The sequence below is a fragment of the Hemiscyllium ocellatum genome, chromosome 15 (assembly GCF_020745735.1).
Source record: "Hemiscyllium ocellatum isolate sHemOce1 chromosome 15, sHemOce1.pat.X.cur, whole genome shotgun sequence".
NCBI lineage: Eukaryota > Metazoa > Chordata > Chondrichthyes > Orectolobiformes > Hemiscylliidae > Hemiscyllium > Hemiscyllium ocellatum.
The window spans coordinates 64,220,625-64,247,000 of record NC_083415.1 but is presented as its reverse complement, the minus strand read 5'-3'; the positions used below and the strand labels follow the sequence as shown (position 1 = coordinate 64,247,000).

General features: G+C 44.1%; 1 protein-coding gene across 2 annotated transcripts in view; it reads left to right on the top strand.

The window, feature by feature from the left end:
* The window catches only part of col9a3 (collagen, type IX, alpha 3), a 278,496-nt gene that overhangs the window by 193,097 nt on the left and 59,023 nt on the right, over positions 1–26,376 (top strand). For both annotated transcript variants that reach the window (XM_060836555.1, XM_060836554.1), the window contains 9 exons: positions 2,025–2,078; positions 2,835–2,888; positions 12,888–12,941; positions 16,211–16,264; positions 18,202–18,255; positions 18,413–18,466; positions 20,159–20,203; positions 24,794–24,847; positions 25,536–25,589. In XM_060836555.1, the coding sequence (XP_060692538.1) occupies positions 2,025–2,078; positions 2,835–2,888; positions 12,888–12,941; positions 16,211–16,264; positions 18,202–18,255; positions 18,413–18,466; positions 20,159–20,203; positions 24,794–24,847; positions 25,536–25,589 (477 nt within the window). The remainder of the gene's footprint in view (positions 1–2,024; positions 2,079–2,834; positions 2,889–12,887; positions 12,942–16,210; positions 16,265–18,201; positions 18,256–18,412; positions 18,467–20,158; positions 20,204–24,793; positions 24,848–25,535; positions 25,590–26,376) is intronic.

Here is a 26,376-nt window from a genome sequence, read left to right as displayed (position 1 = left end):
GCTGTAACATTACCTCCCTGCTTTTAAACTCAATCCCTTTAGCAATGAAGGACAAAATTCTATTTGCCTTCAAACTTACCTGTTGCACCTGCAAACTAACCTTCTGTGATTCATGCACAAGGACACCCAGGTCCCCCTGCACAGCAGCACGCTGCAATTTTTTACCATTCAAATAATTGGCCGCATAGATGCTGTCACAGATGCTGCCAGACCTGCTGATCTTTTCCAGCAATTTCTATTTTTGACTAAAAAAAAGTTAGAAAGATCTTAAGATAAAGAGCAAAAAGAAAAATTTAAACTTTTTTTCTCAGCAACATCCTTTACAGATGCTCAATCCCAGTAAAGTATCACTCTAATTTTAATTCTAATTTCTTGTTTAATTGGCTAGTTACAAGCATTTCCTTTTGCCAAATTTTTTATATATGCTATACATATCATCCTGAGTTACACAAACACCAGCTACTTCAATTTACTTTGTCCACCTCCTTATTTAAGCTGCTAAAACATTGTTAAAACTGTTTACCACGTCTGAAAGCCTGTTTAAAGCCACATACTGAACAAACCTTCTGCTGAAATAAAACAATGGATTGCAGCTGCTGGAGATCTAAAACAAAAACAGAAATTGCAATCCCCCTATTTATCTATCCATTTCACATCTCTCCGTCTCTTTCTCTCTCTATTCCTTTCTCTCTCTCTCTCTCTCTCTCTCTGGGCTCCAGGTGCTCACCTCTCTCCCCCACACCCATCTTCAGCATCAGTGTCACTTTTTCTGAGTTGCTGTCAGTTCTGTTGATTTGCCAGACTTGAGACATTAAACTCTGGCTTCTCCCCACTGATGCTGCCAGACCTGCTGAGTTTCTCCAACAATTTCTGTTTTTGTTTCAGCCTTCTTTTGAAACTGATAACCCTTGACCTGACTTTCTATTTCTACATAAAGGTTCACCTTTGTATGCATTCCATCAGTTAACTCCCCAGGTTTAGCTACATGTTTTCTTGGAAATGCTGTTTGAATTCACTGTTCAAAACTGACTTTCTGATCTCAATAAAAAAATGTATCTTCACAGATTTAAAAGCATTTATGACTACTTTAAAATTGAATTTCCAAATGACAAAAATATATAATCAATCTTTATCACCATTGTACAGATTATTAAGGGGAAAAGGGATAGAATTGATTATGGCTAAATGTCCAATGTTAATTATTGTTGAGGCTAGCTGAATTATTTCCTGGGCTAGTCTGTTTTCTTGAGCTTTGTCCTCATCTGGTTCAACCTCCTTGTTCCTGCTGTTGTTGGTGTTTCCTTACCATGTTCTGACTCATGAAAAGCAATCAGTTTCTCATTTTTCAAAAGGAAGAAAGAACTTGCATTTCTGTAGCACCTTTTATGTACCCAGGACACTCCAAAGAGCTTTACAGCCAATTAAGTTCTTGTGCAGTCAGTTTTGTATTGGCAGCCAATTTGCACACAGCCAGCAACATGACAATAAAAGCAATAATCTGCTTCAGTGATTTTAGTTGAAATATAAATATTAACCAGGATACCAGGGAGAAATTCTTTGCTTTGTTTTGAAATAGTGACTGCAAGATATTTTACATCGACCGAGGAATTGTTGGGAATAGGAGCAGCAGGAAGCCAATCAAGCCCTCAGTGAAACCTCTATCTGTGTTTTCTGTGTTGTCAGAAAAACAACCCCTAAGTCAAAGGTCACTGTGTCTTGGCAGCTGGACCTTGGGTGGATTTAGCTCAGAAACAGGGCCTGGTCTCCAGTCGCTGGAATACAACCCCTTCAGGTTGAATTCAGAGATAGGACTCTACCCCTGAGTCACCATCACCCGTTTGGAACAATTGAAAATAGGACAAGATGTGAGAAAATATAATTCTTACCAGAGAGAAATTATTGACACAAATTGTTAAAAATGATCAGGGTGTGTCGCAGTATTATGAGGTTACTAAAATGTGTGAACATTTCTGGATTGGGAGGAAGATGGTTTTATATCAGGATCTGTTCTCTTCACTCCACAGGGTCCTCGAGGATTGAGAGGCCTTCTTGGGAAACCTGGGCCTCCCGGTGACAGGGTAAGTGAAAAACTGGACTGGAACATTTCCCTAGACTGACACTTCATGGTCAGAAAATTGTCAACTTGCTCAGCACTCCACCATTCATGCACGCATCTACATTCATATAGCATCTTTAATTAGTTAATCGGTGCTTCCCGAACTTTGTCCCAATGTGGATCCCATTTTGGGGCTTGGAAATTGTCATGACCTTCCTGTGAGAACTGGTGGGTGGGAGGGTGGGGGAATGGGGGGGCGGGGATGAAGGGGCTGTGACAGCAAGGTCCTGTTAGAGGCAAAATGCAGCGATTATAATTCACAGCTTCGTAGCTCCATTGCTGCCTCAGAAACCTCCAACTGACCACCCCCCGTCAACTTTGTAATAAAATGTCCGAAGGTGCTGCCCAGGAACATGACTGAAGTGGGATTGACACTTGAAACAAGACAGAGGAGCATGCCTTAAAGGAGGAGATGGAGGCAAGATGTTTATATGGGGAGGAGGGGGTGTTGGAAATACTTGGTCCTCCAAGGTGGCTGAAGGTACGTCAGGGTGATGGTGTAGCAAGCAGCTTGGATTGTATGTACGTCATGGGGGGGGGGTAGTGGTAAGTAGGAAACAGACTAAGAGCTTCCAAATGATGGAGGTGGTGGTCACCCAATGCAGACCTACATCAGCAGCCAGTACCATGGCCTCAGCTCTCTCCTCACTGTTGGACTCCACCTCATTGAGAAATGGTCCTTTCCTTTCTTGTCACTGATTGTCCTGTCTTTCTGCAGGGTCCCACAGGATTCCGTGGACCAGTCGGTCCTCCTGGTCCCCCTGGCAAAGTTGTAAGTATTAGATCACTGCTATAAATCCAATTCTTTCCAAACAATGATCTGGATTTCCTGACTTACCTTGAGCTTATGGTTCTGCTTGCCACATTACCAAAAGGATGTGGATGCTTTGGAGAGGGTGCAGAGGAGGTTCACCGGGATGTTGCCTGGTGTGAAGAGAGGTTGAGTAGATTAGGATCATTTTCATTTGAAAAACGGTGGTTGAGGAGGGACCTGATTGAGGTCTACAAAATCATGAGATGTATAAACAGGGGGAATAGCAAGAAGCTATTTCCCAGGGTGGGGGACTCGATTACTCAGAGTCACGAGTTCAAGGTGAGAGGGGAAACGTTTAAGGGAGATATGCGTGGAATGTTCTTTATACAGAGGGTGGTGGTGCCTGGGACACGTTACCAGTGGAGATGGTAGAAGCGGGCTGTAGCGGCTCTTGAGAAGGTGGGGGGGGTGAGCTGCTTTCTTGAACTGCTGCAGTCCATGTGCTGTAGGTAGACCCACAATACCCTTAGAGAAGGAATTCCTGCATTTTGACCCAATGACAGTGAAGGAACGGCAATATATTTCCAAGTCAGGGTGGTGAGTGGCCTGGTGCAGAACTTGGAGGGGGTAGTGTTCCCATGCATCTGCTGCCCTTGTCATTCTAGATGGTAGTGGTTGTGGGTTTGAAGGGTGCTGTCATAGAAACATTGGTGAATTTCTATAGTACTAATCAACTGATCTGCTTTTTCCTCGATTAAGTCAAGCTCCTTGAGTGTTATTGGAGATGAACCCTCCCAGACAAGTGTTCCATTGCACTCCTGACTTGTGTCTTGTGGACAGGCTTTGGTTAGTCAGACCAATTTACTCATCACAGATCTCCCAGTCTCTGACCTGCTCTCGTAGCCATTGTATTTATATACGGCGAGACATTGAACAATTCTTCCGCCACCTTCGCCTCCACGCCTACTTCTTCAACCAGGATTCTCGCCCACCCTCTGACGACCCCTTCTCCCACCTCCAACACACCCCATCCACCTGGATACCCGATGCTGACCTCTTACCCGCTCTTGATCTCATCATAGCCAACTGCCGCCGTGACATTAACCGCCTCAACCTCTCACCCCTCTCACTCACTCCAACCTTTCACCCTCGGAACGTACAGCCCTCCACTCCCTCTGCTCCAACCCCAACCTCACCATCAAACCGGCAGACAAGGGAGGCGCAGTGGCAGTTTGGCGCACCGACCTTTACACCGCTGAGGCTAAACGTCAGCTCGCGGACACCTCCTCCTACTACCCCCGTGACCATGACCCCACCTCCCACCACCAAACCATCATCTCCCAGACCATCCATAACCTCATCACCTCAGGGGATCTCCCATCCACCGCCTCCAACCTCATAGTCCCACAACCCCACACCGCCCGTTTCTACCTCCTGCCCAAAATCCACAAACCTGACTGCCCTGGCCGACCCATTGTCTCAGCCTGCTCCTGCCCCACCGAACTCATCTCCGCATACCTCGACATGGTCCTGTCCCCCTTAGTCCAAGAACTCCCCACCTACGTTCGGGACACCACCCACGCCCTCCACCTCCTCCATGATTTTCACTTCCCCGGTCACCAACGCCTTATCTTCACCATGGACATCCAGTCCCTGTACACCTCCATCCCCCATCACGAAGGACTCAAAGCCCTCCGCTTCTTCCTTTCCCGCTGTACCAACCAGTATCCTTCCACTGACTCCCTCCTTCGACTGACTGAACTGGTCCTCACTCTGAATAACTTCTCTTTCATCTCCGCCACATCTGCTCCCAGGAGGACCAGTTCCAATACCGAACAACCCAGATGGCCTCCTTCTTCAAAGACCGCTATTTCTACCCAGATGTGATCGACAATGTTCTCCAACGCATCTCCTCCACTTCACGCTCCTCCGCCCTTGAGCCCCACCCCTCCAATTGCCACCAGGTCAGAACCCCACTGGTCCTCACCTACCACCCCACCAACCTCCATATACATCGCATCATCTGTCATCATTTCTGCCACCTCCAAATGGACCCCACCACCAGGGATATATTTCCCTCCCCTCTCCTATCAGTGTTCCAAAAAGACCACTCCCTCCGTGACTCCCTCGTCAACTTGCACCCACACCTCCCCCCTTACTTCCGTCCAAGGCCCCAAGGGATCCTTCCATATCCGCCACAAATTCACCTGCACCTCCACACACATCATTTACTGCATCCACTGCACCCGATGTGGCCTCCTCTATATTGGGGAGACAGGCCACCTACTTGCGGAACATTTCAGAGAACACCTCTGGGACAGCCGGACCAACCAACCCAACCACCCTGTGGCTCAACACTTCAACTCCCCCTCCCACTCCACCGAGGACATGCAGGTCTTTGGACTCCTCCATCGCCAGACCATAGCAACACGACGGCGGGAGGAAGAGCGCCTCATCTTCCACCTGGGAACCCTCCAACCACAAGGGATGAACTCAAGATTTCTCCAGTTTCCTCATTTCCCCTCCCCGCACCTTGTCTCAGTCCTAACCCTCGAACTCAGCACCGCCCTCCTAACCTGCAATCTTCCTGATCTCTCCGCCCCCACCCCACTCCGGTCTATCACCCTCACCTTAACCTCCTTCCACCTATCGCATTTCCAACTCCCCTCCCCCAAGTCCCTCCTCCCTACCTTTTATCTTAGCCTGCTTGACACACTTTCCTCATTCTTGAAGAAGGGCTCGTGCCCGAAACGTCGATTCTCCTGCTCCTTGGATGCTGCCTAACCTGCTGCGCTTTTCCAGCAACACATTTTCAGCTCTGATCTCCAGCATCTGCAGTCCTCACTTTCTCCGTATTTATATGTTAGTCCAACTCAGTGTGTAGTCAGTGGTAGCTGCAGGATATCGACAGTGAGGGATTTAGTAATGGTCATGCCATTGAACATCAAAGGAAGATGCTAGATTCTTTCTTGCTGAAGATGGTCATTTTCTGACATTTGTATGATGCAAGTGTTACTTGCCACTCATCACCTCAAACCTGGATATTGTCCAGAACGTGCTACATTTGGAATCCTTCAGTATCTGAGGAATCACAAATGATGCTGAATATGGTGCAATCATAAGCAAACGTCCCCACTTCTGACCTTATGATGAAGGGAAGGTCATTGATGAAGCAACTAAAAATGGTTGGGCCCAAGACACTCCCCTGAGGAACTCCTGAGAGATGTCCTGGAGCTGAGATGACTGACCTCCAACAACCACAACCAGCTTCCTATGAGTCAGGCATGACTCCAGTCAGAGTAGAGTTTACCCATTGATTCCAGTTTTGCTCAAGCTCCTTGCTGCCACAACATAGATTTCGGCCTGAGACTGGATCCAGAGAGATATAAATCCTCAGCGGATCCTGGTTCCTTAACCCTCGAATGGCCGATGTTTCAGGGTAAGAAGATGACAAAGAAAAAGATGCAAAGGCACTTTGCAATTTTCATTGAAATGCCAGAGCACTGACATTAATCACTGAGTTATCCTAGCAACAACCTGTCCATCAAGCTGAATAATCCTTTCAGCATTAATGATGAGGCAGAGAAGAGGTAATGAAGGAAGGAACAGATAGCAATTCTTACCCTTTGGACCTCAGTACCTCATGGGATGTCCAACCGGGTTAGAACCAGGCTGTTCAATTGAATGAAGCCCTCAGGCAGAAACCTGAGTAGACAGCATCCTCAAATTGAAGGAAAGCTGAGGATGACTATGATGCCACACTTGGTCGAATGTAGCCTTGATGTCAAGGGCTGTCCCTCTCTCCTCCCCTCTGGAATTCAGCTCCTTTGTCCATGTTTGAACCAAGGCTGTACTGAGGTCAGGAACTGAATGGCCCTGGTGGAGCCGAAGCTGAGTCACTGAGCAGGTGCTGCTTGATAGCACTGTTGATGACACTTCCATCACCTTACTGATGATCGAGAGTAGACTGATGGGGCAGTAGTCAGCCAGGTTGGATTTGTCCTGTTGTTTATGTACAGAGTCCCTGGGCAATTTTCCACATCATCAGGTAGATGTCAGTGTTGTGATTGCATTGGAACTGCCTTAGAGCAGCAACCCAAAGATAATAGAAAATCAAGTACCAAAAATGAAGGAGGAATTTACAACAATCAGGATCACTGGAGAAAAATTACTGGGAAAACTAATGGGACGAAAGACAGACAAGCGTGCCTAGGCTTCACTCCTGCATCTGAAGAAATGCTGGTGTTGAGACTGGATTTGTTGGTGGTAATCTTCCAAAACTCCCGAAGTTCCAGAAGATTCAGTTGTTATGTAGAACATAGAACATAGAACTGTACAGGCCCTTCGGCCCTCGATGTTGTGCCAATCTTTCATCCTACTCTAAGCTCAAATTAACTCACATACTCTTCATTTTACGATCATCCATATGCCTATCCAAAAGTCACTTAAATGTCCCTAATGTATCTGACTGTAATTTGTTCTTTTCTCAACTTCTGGTTTCTTCTTTCTGAGTCAGAAGTGCAAATAAAGCATTAATGCAAATATAATCTTAAACCTAACCCTAACCACCATTTAAGACAGGACGAAGACAGAAAACAGGAGGGAGTAGGCCAGTTGGCTCAACAGCTGTTGCTGGAAAATGCTAGAATCCATTACAAAGGCAATTGTAGCAGGACATTTAGAAATTAATAACACTATCAGGCAGAGTCAACATGGTTTTGTGAAAGGGAAATGATGTTTGACTAATTTATCACAGTTTCTTCGAGGAAGGGGAAATTGATAAAGAAGAACCAATAGTTTATGTGTCTTTGTATTTACACATAAAAGGTTATTGCTCAAGATAGGAGCTCACAGTGTTAGGGGTGATATATTAGTCTGGATATAGGATTGGCTAACCAACAGGAAATAGACTGATGGGAGAAGTGAACCATTTACAGGTAACGGATGGAGTGCAGCAGGGACCAATGTTGGGGCCTCAGCTATTTACAAACTATGGTAATTACTTGGAAGGAGGGGCCAACTGGTTGGTAAGCAACGTTGCTGATCTTACAAAAATACGTAGGAGAGTATGGTGTATGGAAGATACGAAGAGAGTGCAAGGAGGGAAATACACAAGTAAAGTGAGTGAGCAAAACAAATTGCAAAATACAGTGAAATGATGTAAGATTCTTGACTTATTAGGAAGAATAGACAAATAGAATGTTACATAAGTGGATAGAGACTGCAGTATGCTACAATGCAGAGGGAACTGTGAATCCTTGTTCATCAATTATCTAGCATTCAGGTGCAGCAAGTGATTAAGAAGGTAGGTGGAGAGTTGACCTTTCTGACAAGGGGATCAAGTATGAACATGAGGAACTCTTCTTGCAATAGGTGTGAGTTATAAAGAAAGGCTGAGACATTTTTCACAGGAGGGTAGGAGGTTGTTAGGTACCTTATAGAGGTTTATAAAATAATGATGGGTATGGAGAGTTGTCTTTTCCCTAGAGATGCAGATTTTAAGATGAGAAGAGAGAGATTTAAAAAGGACATGAGGGGCAAATCTTTTACACACAGGGTGGTTCGTGTGTGGAATGAACTCCCTGAGTAAGTGGTGGATGTGGATACAATTACAATGTTTAAAAGACATTCGGATAAGTACATGGACAGGAAAGGTTTGGAGGGATATGGACCAGGAGCAGGGGGTGTTGGGCTGGTTTAGTTTGGGATTATGTTCAGTGTGGACTGGTAGGACCAAATGGTATGACTCTATAATAGCACTATAACATTGGTGAGGGCATGTCTGGAGTATCGTGTACAGATTTGTCTCATTGCTTACGGAAGGATATACGTGGTTAGTTGTTCGGAGAATGCTCACTTGGCTGATGCTCAGAATGAGGCATTTGTTGCCAGGGGACATGGTGAGGAAATGGAGCTGACATTTATTGCTGTTTAGAAGAATGAAGTGAGATCATGTTGCATGTACAATCTAAGAGCATGAGGAGGCCATTCAGCCCCTGAGCCTGTTCTACCATTTGATGAGGTCATGGCTGATTGAGTTGTGGTCTGAAACCCACCTTCATGTCCTCCCCCACAGCCAGTTACTCCCTGGTTTCTCACAGATCTGTCCAACGCAGCTTTGGCCAATGCAAGAACCTAGCCTCCACTGCTTTCTGATGTAGAAAGCCAACAACCCTTGGAGTATAGAAATCACCCTCATTCCCTCCAAAAGGGAGACCTTTTATTTTTAAATACTTATTTCTTGTCTCACTCTCAAGAGGAAACATCCTCACAGTCGCCATCCTAAGCAGTGAATGTAGGCCTGATCTCTTTGTAGGCTAGTCTGTCATGCCAGGAATGATTCATACAATTATCATGATGTAGAAAGAGGCCATTCAGCCCATTGTGTCAGCACCAGCACTTCAAACAAGCTCCATTCCAAAGTTCCAATCTCCTGCTTCTTCCCCATACCTTTGCAAATTATTTCTACCCAAATAATCATCCAATACCCTCTTAAATGCCTCAATTGAACCTGCCTCCACCATATTTTCAGGCAGTACATCCTATACCTGAACTACTTGCTGAGTGAAAGCATTTTATTTTTCATACTTTACAAAGGACTTCCTTTAAGATAATTGCATCTTTTTTTTTCAAATAAGGAGACCACCACTGCACACAGTACTCCAGATGTGATCTTTGCCAATGCCTTGTAAAACTACGGGAAAATTTTCCAATGTTTATGTTCCGTTCCCTGATGCCTCAAGGATATCAGAGGGTGCATTCTGAGAGGATGTGTCCTCTCCTGGCTGTGTGCAGAGCTAAGAAGCACGGTTTAAAAATCAACGGTCCCCATTTCAGAGAGAGTTAAGAGGTATTTCTTCCCTTAGAGATTTATCAGTGTTTGGAATTCTGTCCCACAGAGAACTGTGGACACCAGGTCACTGAATATGTGCAAGGCCAGGGGAGATAGATTTTTAATTGACAAGGGAGTCAAGGGTTAGAGAGGACAGGCAGGAAAGTGGGATTGAAGCCACATCCAATTAGTCATGGTCTTTCTAACCAGGGGAGTAAACTTGAGGGTCGCAGCCTAATAATCAAAACAGGACATGCCAGAAGCAATCAGCTGTTCAGACAGCACCCGCACAGAGAGACAGTGTTAATGTTTCAGGTCAATGACCCTTTGCCAGAACTGAGGAAAGATAAAAATCAAATAGGTTTTGACAAAGTGGAAGTGGACAGGGAGGAAGAACAAAGGGGTGATCTGTGGCAGGGTGAAGGGCAGGGGAAGGTAAATGACAAGAGGGTAGAGGTTTTCAGTGACTTGTTTGGTTTTTCAGAGAAACCTCATTGGGACCGAATGGTATTTCAGAGCCCCGTATCTTTCATTAAATGCCCTGCTACATACACCCTCCAGATCAGCTCCTGTACACAGGGAGCAACTCACAACAAGGAACTTAATGTGCTCCATGGAGGAATAAATTACTGCTGATCCTGGAATCTGTCCTGAAAACAACAAATACCAGAGCTCACAGCAGGTCAGATAGCATCCACGGAGAGAGAACAAGGTCACGTTTCGAGTCTAGATGGTTTTCATCAGAGCTGGAGGCGTGAGTCATCTAGACTCGAAACATTAGCTTGGTCTACCCTCATGGCTGCTGTCTGACCCTCTGTGATCTCCAGTATTTGTTGTTTTCAGTTCAACTGAATGTGCCCTTATGATATTTGGTTTCCTTGGCATGGATGCATTGTCTAAGGGAGATCATTCAAAGAATGTAGATCTTACCTAACTGGTTCAACGTTGGCAACAAATGATATCCTTAGTCTGACCATGAAATAGGCCATTACCAAGGTCCCCAAAATTACCAATTGCCACCTAACTTAGTGCTTAACTGGAATCCATGAATCCCACCTCTAGAAAAGGAGAAATCTATCAATTCTGCTACTTTCTATTCACTGATTTTATATGGATGTTAGCTGACCTGTTTGGTTTCACTCCCAAGGGGAAATGATGATACAGGTCAAGGGCAGCAGATACATGGGAACACCACCCCCTGCAAGTTCCCCTCCAAGCCACCCACCATCCTGATCGACAAACGTAGCTCCATTCCTCCAGTGTCACTGGGTCAAAACCCTGGAATTCCCTCCCTAATAGTATTGTGGATCTATCTAAAGCGCATGGACTGCAGCAGTTCAAGAAGTCAGCTCACACCCACTGTCTGAAGAGGAACAGGATGAGAAAGGAAATACTGGCCCAGCCAACGATGCCTATCTTGGGAAATGTGGATTGTAAACAGCTATTTGAAGGGAAGTCCACATTTGATAATTGGGAAGCCTTCAAAAATAGGTTGAAGATAGTGCAGGATAGACATGTCCCTTTGAAAACAAGGGATAGAAAGGCAAGATTTGTTAACCGTGGATGACAGGAGAAATCGTGCGATACTTTGGAGAGGGTGCAGAGAAGGTTTACGAGGATGTTGCCTGGTACAGAAGGTGCCAGGTATGAAGAGGGGTTGAGTAGGTTAGGATTGTTTTCATTAGAAAAATGGAGAATGAGGGGGGACCTAGTTGAGGTGTATAAAATCATGAATTGTTTAGACAGGGTGGATATAGCTAAGCTTTTTCCTAGAGTGAGGGATTCAAGAACGAGAGGTCACGCTTTCAAGGTGAGAGGTGAAATGTTTACGGGGGATACACACGGCAAATACTTTACACAGAGGGTGCTGGGTGTCTGGAACACGTTGCCAGCAGAGGTGGTAGAGGCAGGCACGGTAGATTCATTTAAGGTGCGTCTGGACAGATGCATGAGTAGGTGGGGAGCAGAGGGATACAGATGTTTAAGAATTGGGCGATAGGTTTAGACAGTGGATTTGGATCAGCTCAGGCTTGGAGGGCCGAAGGGCCTGTTCCTGGGCTATAAGTTTTCTTTGTTGTTCTTTTCTTTCTCCCGTGAGTGAATCAGACAGAAAGCAGCTCGATAGTACCTGCTCAGGGGCAGTTACATATTGTCAATAAATGTTTCTAACCAGCAGTATCCACATCCTATGAATGAGTTAAAGATATTTATTCTCAATAGCAGCTTCTCCTTTCCTCTGCAGGGCATCAGCTGTCTAATCAAAGCATTTTCAGTTTCAATTTTAGATGGAGAAGTATTTTATTCGAATATTTCATTATATAATAGAATATTGCCCACCCTCTGTGCAGAAGTATTTCAATTGCTGAACATTTCTGAAATAAAAACCGAAATTTCTGCAGAAACTCAGCAGGTCTGTTAGCATCAGTGCAGAGAGAAGCAGAGGTTAACATGTTGGGTCTGGTATGGTTCTTCTTCAGAATGGTAGCCTGCTCTGTATGTTTCTTATATATTTGCAATGAAAGAGGCAATTTTACCCCCAAAATGGCTGGGTTAGGGTTTGTGATATGTAAACTCTTTATAACAGGAACTTACAGGTTCCAATATCAGGAACAAGGTCCACAGAGGTGTATGCATGTCTGTGTGAATGTGTGTGTGTGTGTGTGTGTGTGTGCGCGTGCGTGTCTGTGCATGTGTGTGTGTCTGTGTCTGTGTGTGCATGCCTGTATGTGTGTGTGTTTGTGTATATGCGCGTGTGTCTGAGTGCGTGCGTATGTGTGTGTGTCTGTTGTGTGTGCGTGTATGTGTGCGTGTGCATGCCTATGTGTGTGTATGCCTGTGTATATGCATGTGTGTGTCTATGTGTGTGCATGCGTATGTGTGTGTGTCTGTTGTGTGTGCGTGTGTGTGTGTCAGTATGAGTGTGTGTCTGTGTGCATGTTTGTGTGTGCATGTGCATATGTCGCTCACGTGTGTCTGTGCATGTGTGCATGCGTGTGTGTCTGTGTGTGAGAGAATGTGTGTATGTGGGAGAGTGTGTGTGTGTCTGTATGTGTGTGTGCACACGCATGCATGTGTGTGTGAGTGCATGTGTGTGTGTGTGTGTGTGTGTGTGTGTGTGCGTGTGTGTGTTGCAGTTGGAGTCCTGTCTTCGGTTTTGTTAATGAAATGTTTGGTGTTGTTTACAGGGAGATAAAGGTCCCAAAGGACACATTGGATTCCAAGGAACAAAGGGAGATCCGGTAGGTGAAAACCAAAATAATGATTAATGCTGTTGTGGTGATTTTTCAAAGTGTTTTGCATTTCTTTGAAATCAATATCTCAATCTGTTTCTTAATAAAACAAAAAGGGTATCATTAATATCGAAGAATGGTGTGGAATTAAAGGCAGCGATCTATAGAAATGTGTAGATTAGATTAGATTACTTACTTACAGTGTGGAAACAGTTCCTTTTGGCCCAACAAGTCCACACCGACCCAGAATCCACTCACACCCATTCCCCTACATTTACCCCTTCACCTAACATTATGGGCAATTTAGCGTGGCCAATTCACCTAACCTGCACATTTTGTTTTGGATTGTGGAAGGAAACCCACGCAGACACGGGGAGAATGTGCAAACTCCACACAGTCAGTCACTTGAGGCGGGAATTGAACCTGGGTTTCTGGCACTGTGAGGCAGTAGTGCTAACCACTGAGCCATCCTATGACTGCAGTTGAGAAAACACAAGGGCCCAGAATAAGAAGAATCTAAGTATTTCTAAGGGTTATAGGACTGAAGGAGATTACAGAGATAGGGACAGGTCAGGTCATGAAGCAAATTAGATGAGAATTTTAAAATGAAGATTTAGCTAATGTAGGTCACCTGATCAGGGCTCATTCTTGTAGAAGGGCTCATGCCCGAAACGTCAATTCTCCTGCTCCTTGGATGCTGCCTGGCCTGCTGCGCTTTTCCAGCAACACATTTTCAGCTCTGATCTCCAGCATCAGCAGTCCTCACTTTCTCCTAGAAGATTTTAACCTACTGCGAATCCTCTTACAAGAATGTCTTCCTTGAAGAAGCTCTCTTCCTCCCTGTACAAGGATTTCAGTGATTCCTGAAGAAGGGCTCATGCCCGAAACGTCGACTCTCCAGTTCCTTGGATGCTGCCTGACCTGTTGCGCTTTTCCAGCAATACATTTTCAGCACCTTAACAGGACCTACTGTGATGTAATACACATGCATTTGAGATTTGGGGAATCTCAGATTCATGGAGGTTTATGAAATGTTACCATTTGAAGGTGTAATCACTATTGCAATGTTGGAAAGTCTGTTTTAGAAAGCTGCACAAGCAGCTTTGTAATAATAATCAGATATTCTGCTTTTAAACCAGGGGCGATGGGGGTGTAATGGTCATGTCACTGCACTAATAAGCCAGAGGATAATGACCTGGTGACATTGTTACCATCAGGGGAGCTGGTGATGTCTGACTTCAGTTACTAAGTCATGGATTCTAAAAGGCAGTTTCGTTAATCTCACTACCACTGATTTTTTTGCAAAAACCCATATGATTCACTAATGTCCTTTCGGGAGGGAAACTGTTGTCCTTACCTGGTCTGGCCTCCATGTGACTCCAGACCCACAGCGATGGTCTTGACTCCTAACGCCCTCTGGGATGGTCTAGCGGACCATTCACCTCAAGGATGATCAATGGGCATCAAGTGTCACTGCTGCCCAGAGACCTATGAACAAAACAGTGGGTTAGGAATGAGCCCATTCAGTTGGTTGAAGACCCACAGCAGAAACTCATGGTCCAGAGTAGATTTCAAATCAGAAGACAACTGACAATTAAGGATAATCTGTGCCCCAGGCTAGCTTCACTGTTATTCTTTAAAATGGTGCCTTGGGATTGTTTACATCCCCCTCCCCCCACTCTGAGTGGAGCAGGTTGAACATCAGTTCAACATCTTGACTGAAGGACAGTACCAGCAAGAGAGCAGCACTCCCTCAGTGAGAACTGCACTGTTAACCTTGAGCTTTGTGCTTTGGAGTCGGTTCTAAAGCCACAAACTCTCAGACTCTGTGAGAACATAACAGGCAGCTGCCTGTGGCTGACATACACACAACTCCAGGTGCAGAGAACAACCTTAAAGAAGGAGGAGAATGTTACAGGTGAGATATAATTACAGGGTATAGGGTGGAGGGTGTGAAGAAAAATAGACCGATCTTTGCCCTTGTTGAGTGGTATTAGTTTTGGGAAGTGAGTCACTTGGACAGCTGTGTGTTCTGGAATGAGCTGTTGCTGTCTAATCAAGGCAACAGTTCTGTCATTGTTGTTCAAATCACACAGAGACTCATTGTTGGAGAGAGCCGAGGCTGATCAAACAACATCCTGGGAGACCCATAAATGGCCTCAAAAGTTTCACATCCGGGAAAATCTGCCTGGAAAAGTGGGGGAGTGAGTAGGTGGGAGTGGAAGGAAATGGATAACTCCTTTCAGGGAGCTAGCACAAGTGCGATGGGTTGAACAGTCAGCTCCTGTACTATGTCATTCAATGACATAATTATTCCTCATGAATATTGAGGAGCTTAAAAACACCAACAAATGAACACCAACAAATGAAGAGTTAGACCAGGAATGAGGCATCGACTAATGACATTCCCGAGAAAGCAGGAGAGTAGGAGAGCGAGGGAGGGGAGGTATTCCTGAGTGGTGTACGCATGTGCAGCTTGAATCAAGGATTCTGGCATCATTCTACAATATAAACATAGCAATGCGTGTGCGTGTGCATGTGTGTGTGCGTGTGCTGAGCCATGGAAATGAGCTGGTGTTTGCTCATGGGAAGAACAAACATGCAGAGTCCGTTAACTTGGGGAGGCTGCAATGCTGCAACTTTATTTTAATGTTTGCTGATGGGATGTGGGAGTCACAGGCCAGGGTAACATCTACTGCCCATCCCTAATTACCCAGAGGGCCAGTGAGGAATTAGCTACATTGCTGTGGGTCTGGGGTCATATGTAGGCTAGACCGGGTAAGGATGGCAGTTTCCTTCCCTAAAGGGCATGAATGAACCAGGTAGCAATCAACAATGGACTCAGGGTCATCATTAAACTCTTAATTCCAGATTTATATTAGATTCAACTTCACCACCTACCATGGTGGGACTTGAACTCAGGTTGCCAGAACATTACCTGGGTCTCTCATTTAATAGTCTAACGATAATAGCACTATACTAACAATTACACAGCTCTGGCTGACCAGCAGATTCTCCTTGCACTGCCTGCTGTATTGGAAGCAATGGCAGCTTCATAATCAACCTGTTCAACTCCTTCCATTGAGCCTTGGTGTCAAACCCAGACCTTCAAACGCTACCCACTCACAAGACTGTGTAACTGCAGCATGGGATCCTGCTGTCATCATGTTCCTACAGATCTGGCCTCTTTGCTGTTTGTTTATTAATCACGTCTGTGTTGTAATCCTGACCCAAATATTGCTGAAGGGTTGAATATGAACTCTCTGCTCTCCTTCCAGGGCAAGATTGGTCCCAGAGGTCTGCCTGGAATCGCAGGACACAAGGGTGAACTGGTAAGTATCTCATCGCAGTACATCTCCTGGACGTTTAACACTGCTTGATTTTGTTCCTCTTGTACTGCAAGATTCCATTCTTCAAGGATAATAAAAGCAACCTGATGTTCCATTTTGAATTTGCAGGGATAGATTTTGAGCCCATGTGTAATTGGGACATGTGGGAGGGTGTATGGGTGACTAGGAAAGGCTGGAGACTGGGTATGTGGGGCTCTGGGCTGGGTGGGGGGATGCAAGGACACCTACGATTGAGCCTGAGCCTGAATTCCATAGCACCCTCCACATCACCCTCTACAGAAAGTGATTCACTCTTTCTGCTGGGAGGTGTTTGTATGAAAATCCTCTCCTCAGACCCTGTCTCTTTCACTGGTGATGAAAATATTTTGTGAAAATGCTAATAGTGCAAAATATTAGAAAACTTCTGCCAACAGAAATGATTGATAGAGTTTTTTGAAAAGTGAAAAAGAAGATTGATGAAGGCAGAGCAGTGGATGTTGTCTATATGGACTTCAGCAAGGCGTTCAACAGGGTCCATACGGTACACTGGTCAATAAGGTTAGATCACATAGAATCCAGGGAGAGCTTACCAAGTAGATACAAAATTGGCTCCAAACTAGGAGACAGAAGGTGGTGAGGGAGGATTGTTTTTCAGACTGGAGGCTTGTGACCACAAGGATCGGTGCTGGGTTTTTCGTCATATATAAATGGTTTGGATGTGAATATAGGAGGAGTAGTAAGTGAGTTTGCAGATGGCACCAAAATTGGTGGTGTAGTGGACAGCAAAGGAGGTTATCTCAGGATACAACGATGGAACAATCAGATGAGGAATGGTGGACAGAGTTTAATTGAGATCAATGTGAGGTGCTGCATTTTGGAAAGGCAAATCAGGGCATGAGTTATCCACTTAATGGTAAGGTCCTGGAGAGTGTTGCTGAATGAAGAGAACGTGGAGTGCAGGTGGATAGTTCCTTGAAAGTGGAGCCGCAGGTAGACAGGATAGTGAAGAAGGCATTTGGTATGCTTGCCTTTATTGGTCAGAGTATTGAGTACAGGAGTTAGGAGGTCATGTTGCGGCTGTACAGGACATTGGTTAGGCCACTTTTAGAATACTGCATTCTATTCTGGTCATGTTTCTATAGGAATGATATTATTAAACTGGAGAGGGTTTGGAAAAGATTTACAAGGATGTTACTGGGACTAGAGGGTTTGAGTTCTAGGGATAGACTGGGACTGTTTTCCCTGGAGCATAGGAGACTGAGGGGTGACGTTATGGAAGGTTATAAAATTGTGAGGGGCAAGGATAGGGTGAATAGACAAGGTCTTGTCCTCAGAGTAGGGGAGTCCCAAACTAGAGGACACAGGTTTAAGGTGAGAGGGAAAGATTTAAAAGGGGACCTCAGGATCAACTTTTTCACACAGAGGGATGGTGCATGTATGGAACAAGCTGCCAGAGGAAGTGGTGGAGGTGGATAACAATTATGACATTTAAAAGGCATCTGGATGGGTATGTGAATAGGAAGGGTTCAGAGAGACATGGGTCAAATGCTGGCAAATGGGACTAAGTCAGAATGGGATGTGTGCTTGCCATGGACAGGCTACACCATATGATGGTTCGCTTTCATGCTCTGATAAAAAAAATGGTGTGGCCCATGAAGAGAATATGCATTGGTTCAGTCCCTCTTGTAATTGACATACAAAGCCCAGCTCCCCTCCGCTACGGAATCTCACTGCACTTTTCGGTGTTCTAAATCGAATCACAAGTACAGTTAATGGGCTGAATGTTTTAATTAGTCTCCTGTTGAAAACCCCCTTCCAAAGTGACTGATGGTAATGCTGTGCATGACATTTACTCCTAAACTATTCAGTCACTTAAAAGCAGATGTGATCGTGAGTTGAGTTGATCCTGAAAGTATTAACAAATTGTTGTAATATTTCAGGGAATTCCAGGTCGGGATGGACGAGACGGAAATCCAGGAATCAATGGTGAAAAGGTGACTGGACAATTTTTGGCCTTCAAAAATTAATATTCTCGTTGTTAAAGGTGGATTAAAGACAACCAAGTAATTCAAAATGGCAACAAGAAACAGGAGTGTCGGTTCACAGAGCTGTGTCTCTTTGCCTTGGTGAAATAGTTTTCTTGTATTACAGGGCGAGCCTGGACATAATGGGGCTCCTGGAGAGAAAGGTCCAGTGGGACAGCCAGTGAGTATCTTGCTCCTCAACAGGGTCACTGCTGATGTGCATTTTTTAAAAAATTGGTTCAAGAAATGTTAGTAATGTGGGCAATTCACTGCTCAGTGACATCCCTCAAACTGCTGTAGGCACCCCCACACTGTCCCTTAGCGAGGGAATTCCAAGATTCTGATCCAGAGACACTGAAGGAACGGTGATATATTTCCAAGTCAGGCTGGAGAGTGGCTTGGAGGGGAATTTGCAGGGGGTGATGTTCCCCTGTATCTGCTGCCCTTATCCTTCTAAAGGTCATGAGTTCGGAAGGTACTATTGTAGGAGTCTTGGTGAATCACTAACAGAGGAAAGGATGTTAACTGAGAGTGGGTTTGAAGAGGTTTAAAACTACATCCCACAGTGCATCACTCTCTAAAACATTTTCCCTGTGTAAATATCTCCCTCCTGCCTTTTCCCTGACGGTCTGACTCCTTGCTGGCATAGTTCAGTGGATAATATACTGACCATCCCTTTGCTGTGAGCTGCACATTGGAGAAAATCCCAGCAGAGCACTAACTGTTTGAAGACACACAATTCTCAGCACAAGCAGTGATGCAGAGAGGAAACTAAGCCTCGTTCTTCCTCCCCAATCTGGTCATACAGGCCTGCAGAAGAATCCCGAATCAGGAATCCAAATCATTGCCATCCTGCCAAAGATCTCTCTGTATGTCTGCAGAGAGGTGATTGGTTATTGGAAAGAGGTAGAGGCAAGGTCTGTGTTATACTGTGCACACCCCTTTAATTATTTAGCTGGTTTCCAGATGGTTGTTTGTAGATCCCATTGTTCTTTATTGATGTGGGGTATCTGATTTATGACTGGATGGTTAATCATTTGAATTTGTTCAATTTGAGTAACTCTGACATTTAGTTGGTGTGGTGTGTTTTTGAGTTGAATCAATTTTGCTCAATACTCAATCCACAGCTAATCGAAGGGAGAGAGGAGGCAATATCCTCTTTCACAATCCAACTCCAAATTGGGTAACATCATAAAACTCAGAAACAAGCCATTGGGCCTAACTGACTGCCAAAGCCTGTCTACAAGGCACAAGTCAGGAGTGTGATGGAATAGTCCCCACTCCCCTGGATGGGGGCAGCTTCAACAACACTGAAGAAGCTTGACACCACCCAGGACAAAGCAGCCGCTTGATTGGCACCACATCCACAAGCATCCACTCCCTCCCCCACTGACACTCAGTAGCAGCAGTGTGTACCATCTACAAGATGCACTGCAGAAATTTGCCAAATTCCAAACCCACATACACTTCCACCTAGAAGTACAAGGGCAGCAGATACATGGGAACATCAACCCCTGCAAGTTCCCCTCCGAGCCCCTCACTCTCCTGACTTGGCCTGGTACTTGTGTGGCATGAATGTTACTTCCCACTTGTCAGTCCAGGCCTGGATATTGTCTAGATCTTGTTGCACTTGAACATGGACTGCTTGAGGAGTCAGGAATGGTGCTGAACATTGTGCAATCATCAGTGAACATTCCCATTTCTGATCTTATGACAGAGGGAAAGTCATTGATGAAGCAGCTGAAGATGGTTGGGCCTAGATCACTATCTATTAATCTTTCACAGTCTGCATAGCCTTTTCTTTTTCAGTGAGTTCGTTTGTTGAGGTTATGTTCATTTTAATGACCTACTTTTCTCTCATCATCTACTTTAGGGATTACCTGGAAAGCCAGGACCTAAAGGAGCCAGTGGTGAACTGGTAAGCAGTCCCAGAGCTGTTACACTCATCCCATACAGTGCAGTCAATACGCTACCTATCACCAACCAGCCTGTTGAACAATCATCCATCCATCAACAAAGCATGTAATACACACTACACAGGCTGTTGGCGATAAGCATTATGTATAACAAAATAGATTGGATTAAATGCTGGTATTGACATTGAGACTTATGACTTGGCCACTTGATAAAAACTGCCCAATTTCCAAATAGACTGCATCTCCTCTGGATATAAAGACCAATATTCCATGAGGCTTTTTTCCCATACTTGCTGTCCTTTTAACACTCTGTGTCCTTGAACCTTGAATATCTTTAGATATTCACAGTTTTTACCTTTTCACCATTAAGAAGCTATCAATATCTCCATATTCTATCTTTCATCCTCACTGCTTAATAGTATCACCTACCTTTGTGTTGTCGCTGTATTTGAGTACGTGGTTGTCTTATTCCATTATCATAGAATCTCTGCAGTGTGGAAGCAGGTCATTCAGCCCATCACGTCCACAATGACCCTCAGAAGAACATCCCACCCAAACCCACCCTACCCCTGTAACTCTGTATTTGCCGCCTAGCCTGCACATCCGTGGACACTATGGACAATTTAGGATGGCCAATCCACCTGACCTGCACATCTTTGTGACTGTGGGAGGAATCCAGAGCACCCGGAGGAAACCCACGCAGACCTGGGGAGAATGTGGAAACTTCACACAGACAGTCATCTGAGACTGGAATTGAACCCAGATCCCTGGCGCTGTGAGGCAGCAGTGCTAACCACTGAGTCACCGTGCCATATATGACCACTAACCACTGAGCCACGGCCCCATAGTATAGCCTTGCGAGACACTGTTCGTCATATCCTGCCACTGAGACTATCTATGCAGTGTCCATATTCTGGCTCAGCTGCCAGAGATAGTTTCTTAACTGTATCAATTATTTGCCTTTAGTTCAATAGCTTCAACTTCAGTCAAGTGTCTCTTAAGAAAGACTTTATCAAACGCCTTCAGGAAGTCCAGGCAAATTATCTCCAAAGCTAATCCCCTGTTTCCTACTTCAGGCAAGTATCTCAATCACCAGACATCTCTTAACCCCTTTACGAATCCATGGCATTTTGGCCTGATTGGAGTTGCCTATCATCCATGGACACATTTTATAAAAATGCTTTGTCCAATCAGCTGAAAAATTTAAAGATATCAAGCTAAGGGCCAAATTCTGGCAAATGGGACCAGAGTAATTTAGGATATCTGATCAGCGTGGATGAGTTGGACCAAAGGGTCTGTTTCCATGCTGTACAATTCTTTGACTCTATGATGTATGTTCAGTCACCCTGACCCTAATTATATATTTGAGTAATTTTGTGACAACAGAAATAGCTGGAAAAGCTCAGTAGCATCTGTGGAGAGAAATCAGAGCTAACATCTCGGGTCTGGTGACCCTTCCTCAGAACCTTCCTGAAGACTCTTCCTCGGGTCACTCGACCTGAAACGTTAACTCTGATTTCTCTCGCCGGATGCTGCCAGACCTGCTGAGCTTTTCTAGCAATTTCTGTTTTTATTTCTGTTATAACACGGGATTAAACCCTCCCATCCCCTGTTAATTTAAACCAGAAACCCAGAAAAGAGATTTAACCCATGTTGTAAATTCTAGAGGCAAGGAACTATTCCCAAAAGTCACTATAAAAATTAACAACTTTATTTTTTAATAAAGAATAATTAATGAACAACTATTTACAACTCTTTTCTCTAAACTATCTTTTACCTTCCCCTCTACAATACTAGGAGAAAGGCTTATGCCCGAAACATTGATTCTCCTGCTCCTTGGATGCGGCCTGACCTGCTGCACTTTTCCAGCAACACATTTTTCACCTCGACAATACTAGTCTGATAAAACCCCCAATTAAGATTTACCAAAATTCAAATTTCAAAACCAGCCAACTGTTGAATCTTCTCTTGCTATCTTCCTCAGTCTTCTTTTCTCCTTCTTAGGGATTTCTGTTTCACAGGTAACTGATCGATAAAGGTACCTTTAAGAGAGCTATTCTCCGGCAGTCTGTAGATGCTGGTGGCTTGGTAATTCTCCCTCAACTGTTCAGGTTTTCCCGTTCTTAAACCCCAGAGCATTGGATTGTGTCATTGGCTTTTAATATTTTCAATATACTAAACTCAAACTGGATTGGAGTTTGGTTTTTTTTGGGAAGTATAATTTAAACTGATTGGCCGCACTCGAATTTGATTTTGTATCTAGGCAACCAGCTACTCTAGCAATATTACATTGTAAATTTTCCAGCACTCTGTGTGCCTCTCCAAGTCCTTAATTCTCTTAAAGGTACAGTACACTTCTACACCTTCATAACATTGCTGATTTCCAACATCTGCAGTTCTTTCAGTTGTTATGATTCAACGTGTCTGTTATTTCCTTATTTTCATTGACAACAACACTGTTATCAGCTGGCAGGAACTATTGTTTGAAAATCAAACATAGAATGTAATTATTTTGATCCAGAATTTGACAATTTAAATGATCTGATAATTCAGTTTTTGTATGAACTTTTAAAATATTGCATAGTTTTAGATATTGTCTTCCTGCATTTCTTCATATTGCTTTTTGTAGGTTATTACTATCTGTTTAGTCATCCTTTTATGTTTGTTATACTTTTCCTTTTTGCCAATATTTATGGATATTTGTACACATTATTTGCAGAAATATAACTTTCAAATGGATATCCCTAGGTTCCTAATTATAGGAGTAGATGTGAATCCTAGCTAACGCCAATTAAATACAATTTATATAGATGTAACAAATGCCATTCTCTCTCGTTAAATAAAATGTAAAGTTTATCTGTTACAACCAAGATTCCAGATTCTGGAGAAAGTAACGCAGTATAAGACATCCTGCTCACATCTCTAACATTTTTTTTTGTGCTTGCGTTTCTTTTTGTAAAACAATCACTTCATTATTAGTGTCAACAACATATTTTAAGAGATTTACTGTCTATCTTTCATCAGTTTCAAGCTGACAAAGTTAGACCAAACCCTCTTCTTCCATTGTTCCCAGGCTGCACATTATTTAGATATACCATGTACTGCAGATCCTTTGGATAGAATTCCACTTGAAATACTTAACAAATGCTGACTGCCTTCAAAAGAAACGGTTTTATTTTCCTCCCTAACTAGAATACTTCAATAACGATTTGTATATCCTTGGTATGGAAAGCTGCATGGAAAGAATAGGAGATAATGCTTTGGGTTAATCAACCTGGCTGAGTAACTCTATTCTCTCCTGCCTGGCCATGTTTTATTTGTTTGATGTCACTCAACACCAGGTTATAACCCAACAGGTTTATTTGAAATCACAGCTTTCGGAGCGCTGCTCCTTCATCAGGTGAAGTGACTTCGACTTTGTCCACCCCAGTCCAACACTGACACCTCCACACTGAGTTTTGTTTGTTCGTGCGCATTCCCAGTTGGGCCAACATTTATTGCCCATTTCTAATTAACCTTAGCATGCCATTTCAAAGGGCAGTTAGGAGTAAATGCCATTACTGTAGGTCTGTGTTCGCATGTCGACCAGACCAGGGAACAACAGCAGCTTTCCTTCTGAAAAAGGCAAGAATCAATCAGATGAAGTTTTACAGGAACTGAATTTTTGTTAAATTTAAATTCCACCATCTGCCATGATGACCTCAGAACATGAGTCGGGGAGTTCTGGAGTGCAATCCCAGTGATGTTACCATCACACCACTACCTCCTCACTGACACATTCCAGAATTCTCCTATATAATTCACATTTCCAATGGAATCTGCATTTTCTTTTCTTTTGTAGTGGTTAGGAACAATTGTCTGTCTATGTGAGAGATCTCACACAATCCAGTAATTTAGACACCCGTACTGATGAAGAGATTCCCTAAACTGGATTGCCAATCCTTTATGCAATCTGATAAGATTCATGGAAGACCTCCTCAGGTATAAGAACCACTGGCAATGTTTACCTTCAGTGTTAAAGGTTAAAAGTCACACAACACCAGGTTATAGTCCAACAGGTTTATTTGGAAGCACTAGCTTTCGGAGCGCTGATCCTTCGTCAGGTGGTTGTGAGCAGTGCTCCGAAAGCTAGTGCTTCCAATTAAACCTGATGGACTATAACCTGGTGTTGTGTGATTTTTAACTTTGTCCACCCCAGTCCAACACCAGCATCTCCAAGTCTTACCTTCAGTGCAGTACTGGCAGTCTTACTAAGTCCCCAGTTTTAACACTCTGTTTATGATGCCCTCAATATTGCCATCGTAATCGTCTCATTGGTAAACTAGATTCCTATGAAGTCCCTATTGGATTTATTAACTTCAATTCAATACTTACGTCCAATTTTCTCTTGCAGCTGGAGACAGTTTCTCTGTCTCTACTTTAATGACCCCCCTCATCGCAATAAAGATCACTATCAGGTCATTCCTCTCCTGATGTTTGGATGGTGTGAGGAAATCCTGTATCGGAGGGGAATGAGTAGGAATGTTTCCAATGGAATCCTGTCTCTCCTCTAGCGTTACTCCATACGGTGATGTTGTTTTCTTTACTTGCAGGGAAGTCAAGGTCCAATGGGTGGCCCAGGACCCCAAGGACCTCCTGGGAGTGCGGTAAGTCTCTCAAAACTTGCAGTTCCCTGGCGAATGATTGCTTTACAGCACTCAGAACTCCAGTGTTGAAGATCCTCCTATAGTACACACAGCTGACAGTCAATGTTACAAACATTGCCCAACTGGCTGGGATACTCTGGGTACGCCGGTACTAAGTGACTACCCAATTTACCTGGACTGAGTCACTGTCCAGGTTGCCTTTCCTGTGTTATTCCCTGGCTTACTGAGACTAATCACAGTCAGGTTTACCTGGGCTGATTCAGAGTTTGCTTTGCATGTGTAGGTTTACACACGTTGACTTACCAGGGGTTGTTTAGTTTGCTTGGCTGGATGGCTGCTTTACAAACACAGAGTGATAGTAGTGTGTGGGTTCAATTCCCACACTGACTGATGTTACCATGGACACGCTGTCCTTGTCTGAAGTGCACTGACAATTATCTCCATGTAACAGGAGAGTGAGATAATGGTGCCTTCAGTGTGACTGATTTATTACTGCGTTTAACAGTACTGCATCACAGCTGGGTCCATCTGTACAGATTGACTGTCAGGTTTACCTGTACTGATTCACTGTTCTGATTGACTGTCAGTTTTTTCTGTACTGATCCAATGCTACGTTTACCTGTACTGATTCACTAGTAACTACAACACAATCTTTGCTTTAATGGTTTAATTGATTTTCATTTCAAAGGGACCTTTGGGAGACTCAGGAATGATGGGAGAACGTGGACCAAGAGGAGTTGATGTAAGTGAATGTAAAGAGAAAGTCTCAAGGTTACAAGAGACCTCTATCCATCTTGGTGTCTGTCCTGTGACTAGTAGTAGCTCATTGCTTGAATGTTAATTGCCCAATTGATCTTGAAGCTGCATTTCTGCCCTACTTTCTGAAGGTGGTGTTAGAATCAGAACAGATCTTGGAACCTCTGTGCACTTATTATCTACCTCCAATTATGCCCCAGGTTTCCTGAGGATTTCTTCACAGATAGAACTGGACCAGTTGTTGTAATGGATGAGCCCAGAGCATCAGTGTTTCAAAGTACCAATAGCTCTTAGCCTCCTGTCTCTGTATCTCTGGCATTTCCCAATGCGATGGAGCTGGAGCAGCTACTGGGCTTCCCATCCCACTGAAGCGTTAGAGGGACAAACACAAAATCCCACCAAAGCTAGCAATCTGACGTTCAAACAGAAAAGGCCGCAACTCAAGCAGTGTGCCAAGAGAAACCGACTTAATACTTCAGGACAATGGACTTTTTGTCTGAATACATTCCAGGCTGAGATAGACAGATTTTCAATCAGAAATGGAATGACCAAGTTATGGGGAAAAGGCATGAAAATGGAGTTGAGGGTTATCAGATCGGCCATGACCTCTTTGAATAGCAGGGCAGGGTCGATGGGCTGAATGGCCTACTTCTGCTCCTATGTCTCCAGGTTAAGCTAAAAAATGAGAGATAGAGCAAGTTTCCAACAAATACAGAGGCAGGGAAAGTAAAGAAGGATGTAGGGAATAAAAAGGGTGATCTGGGAGAGGGTGC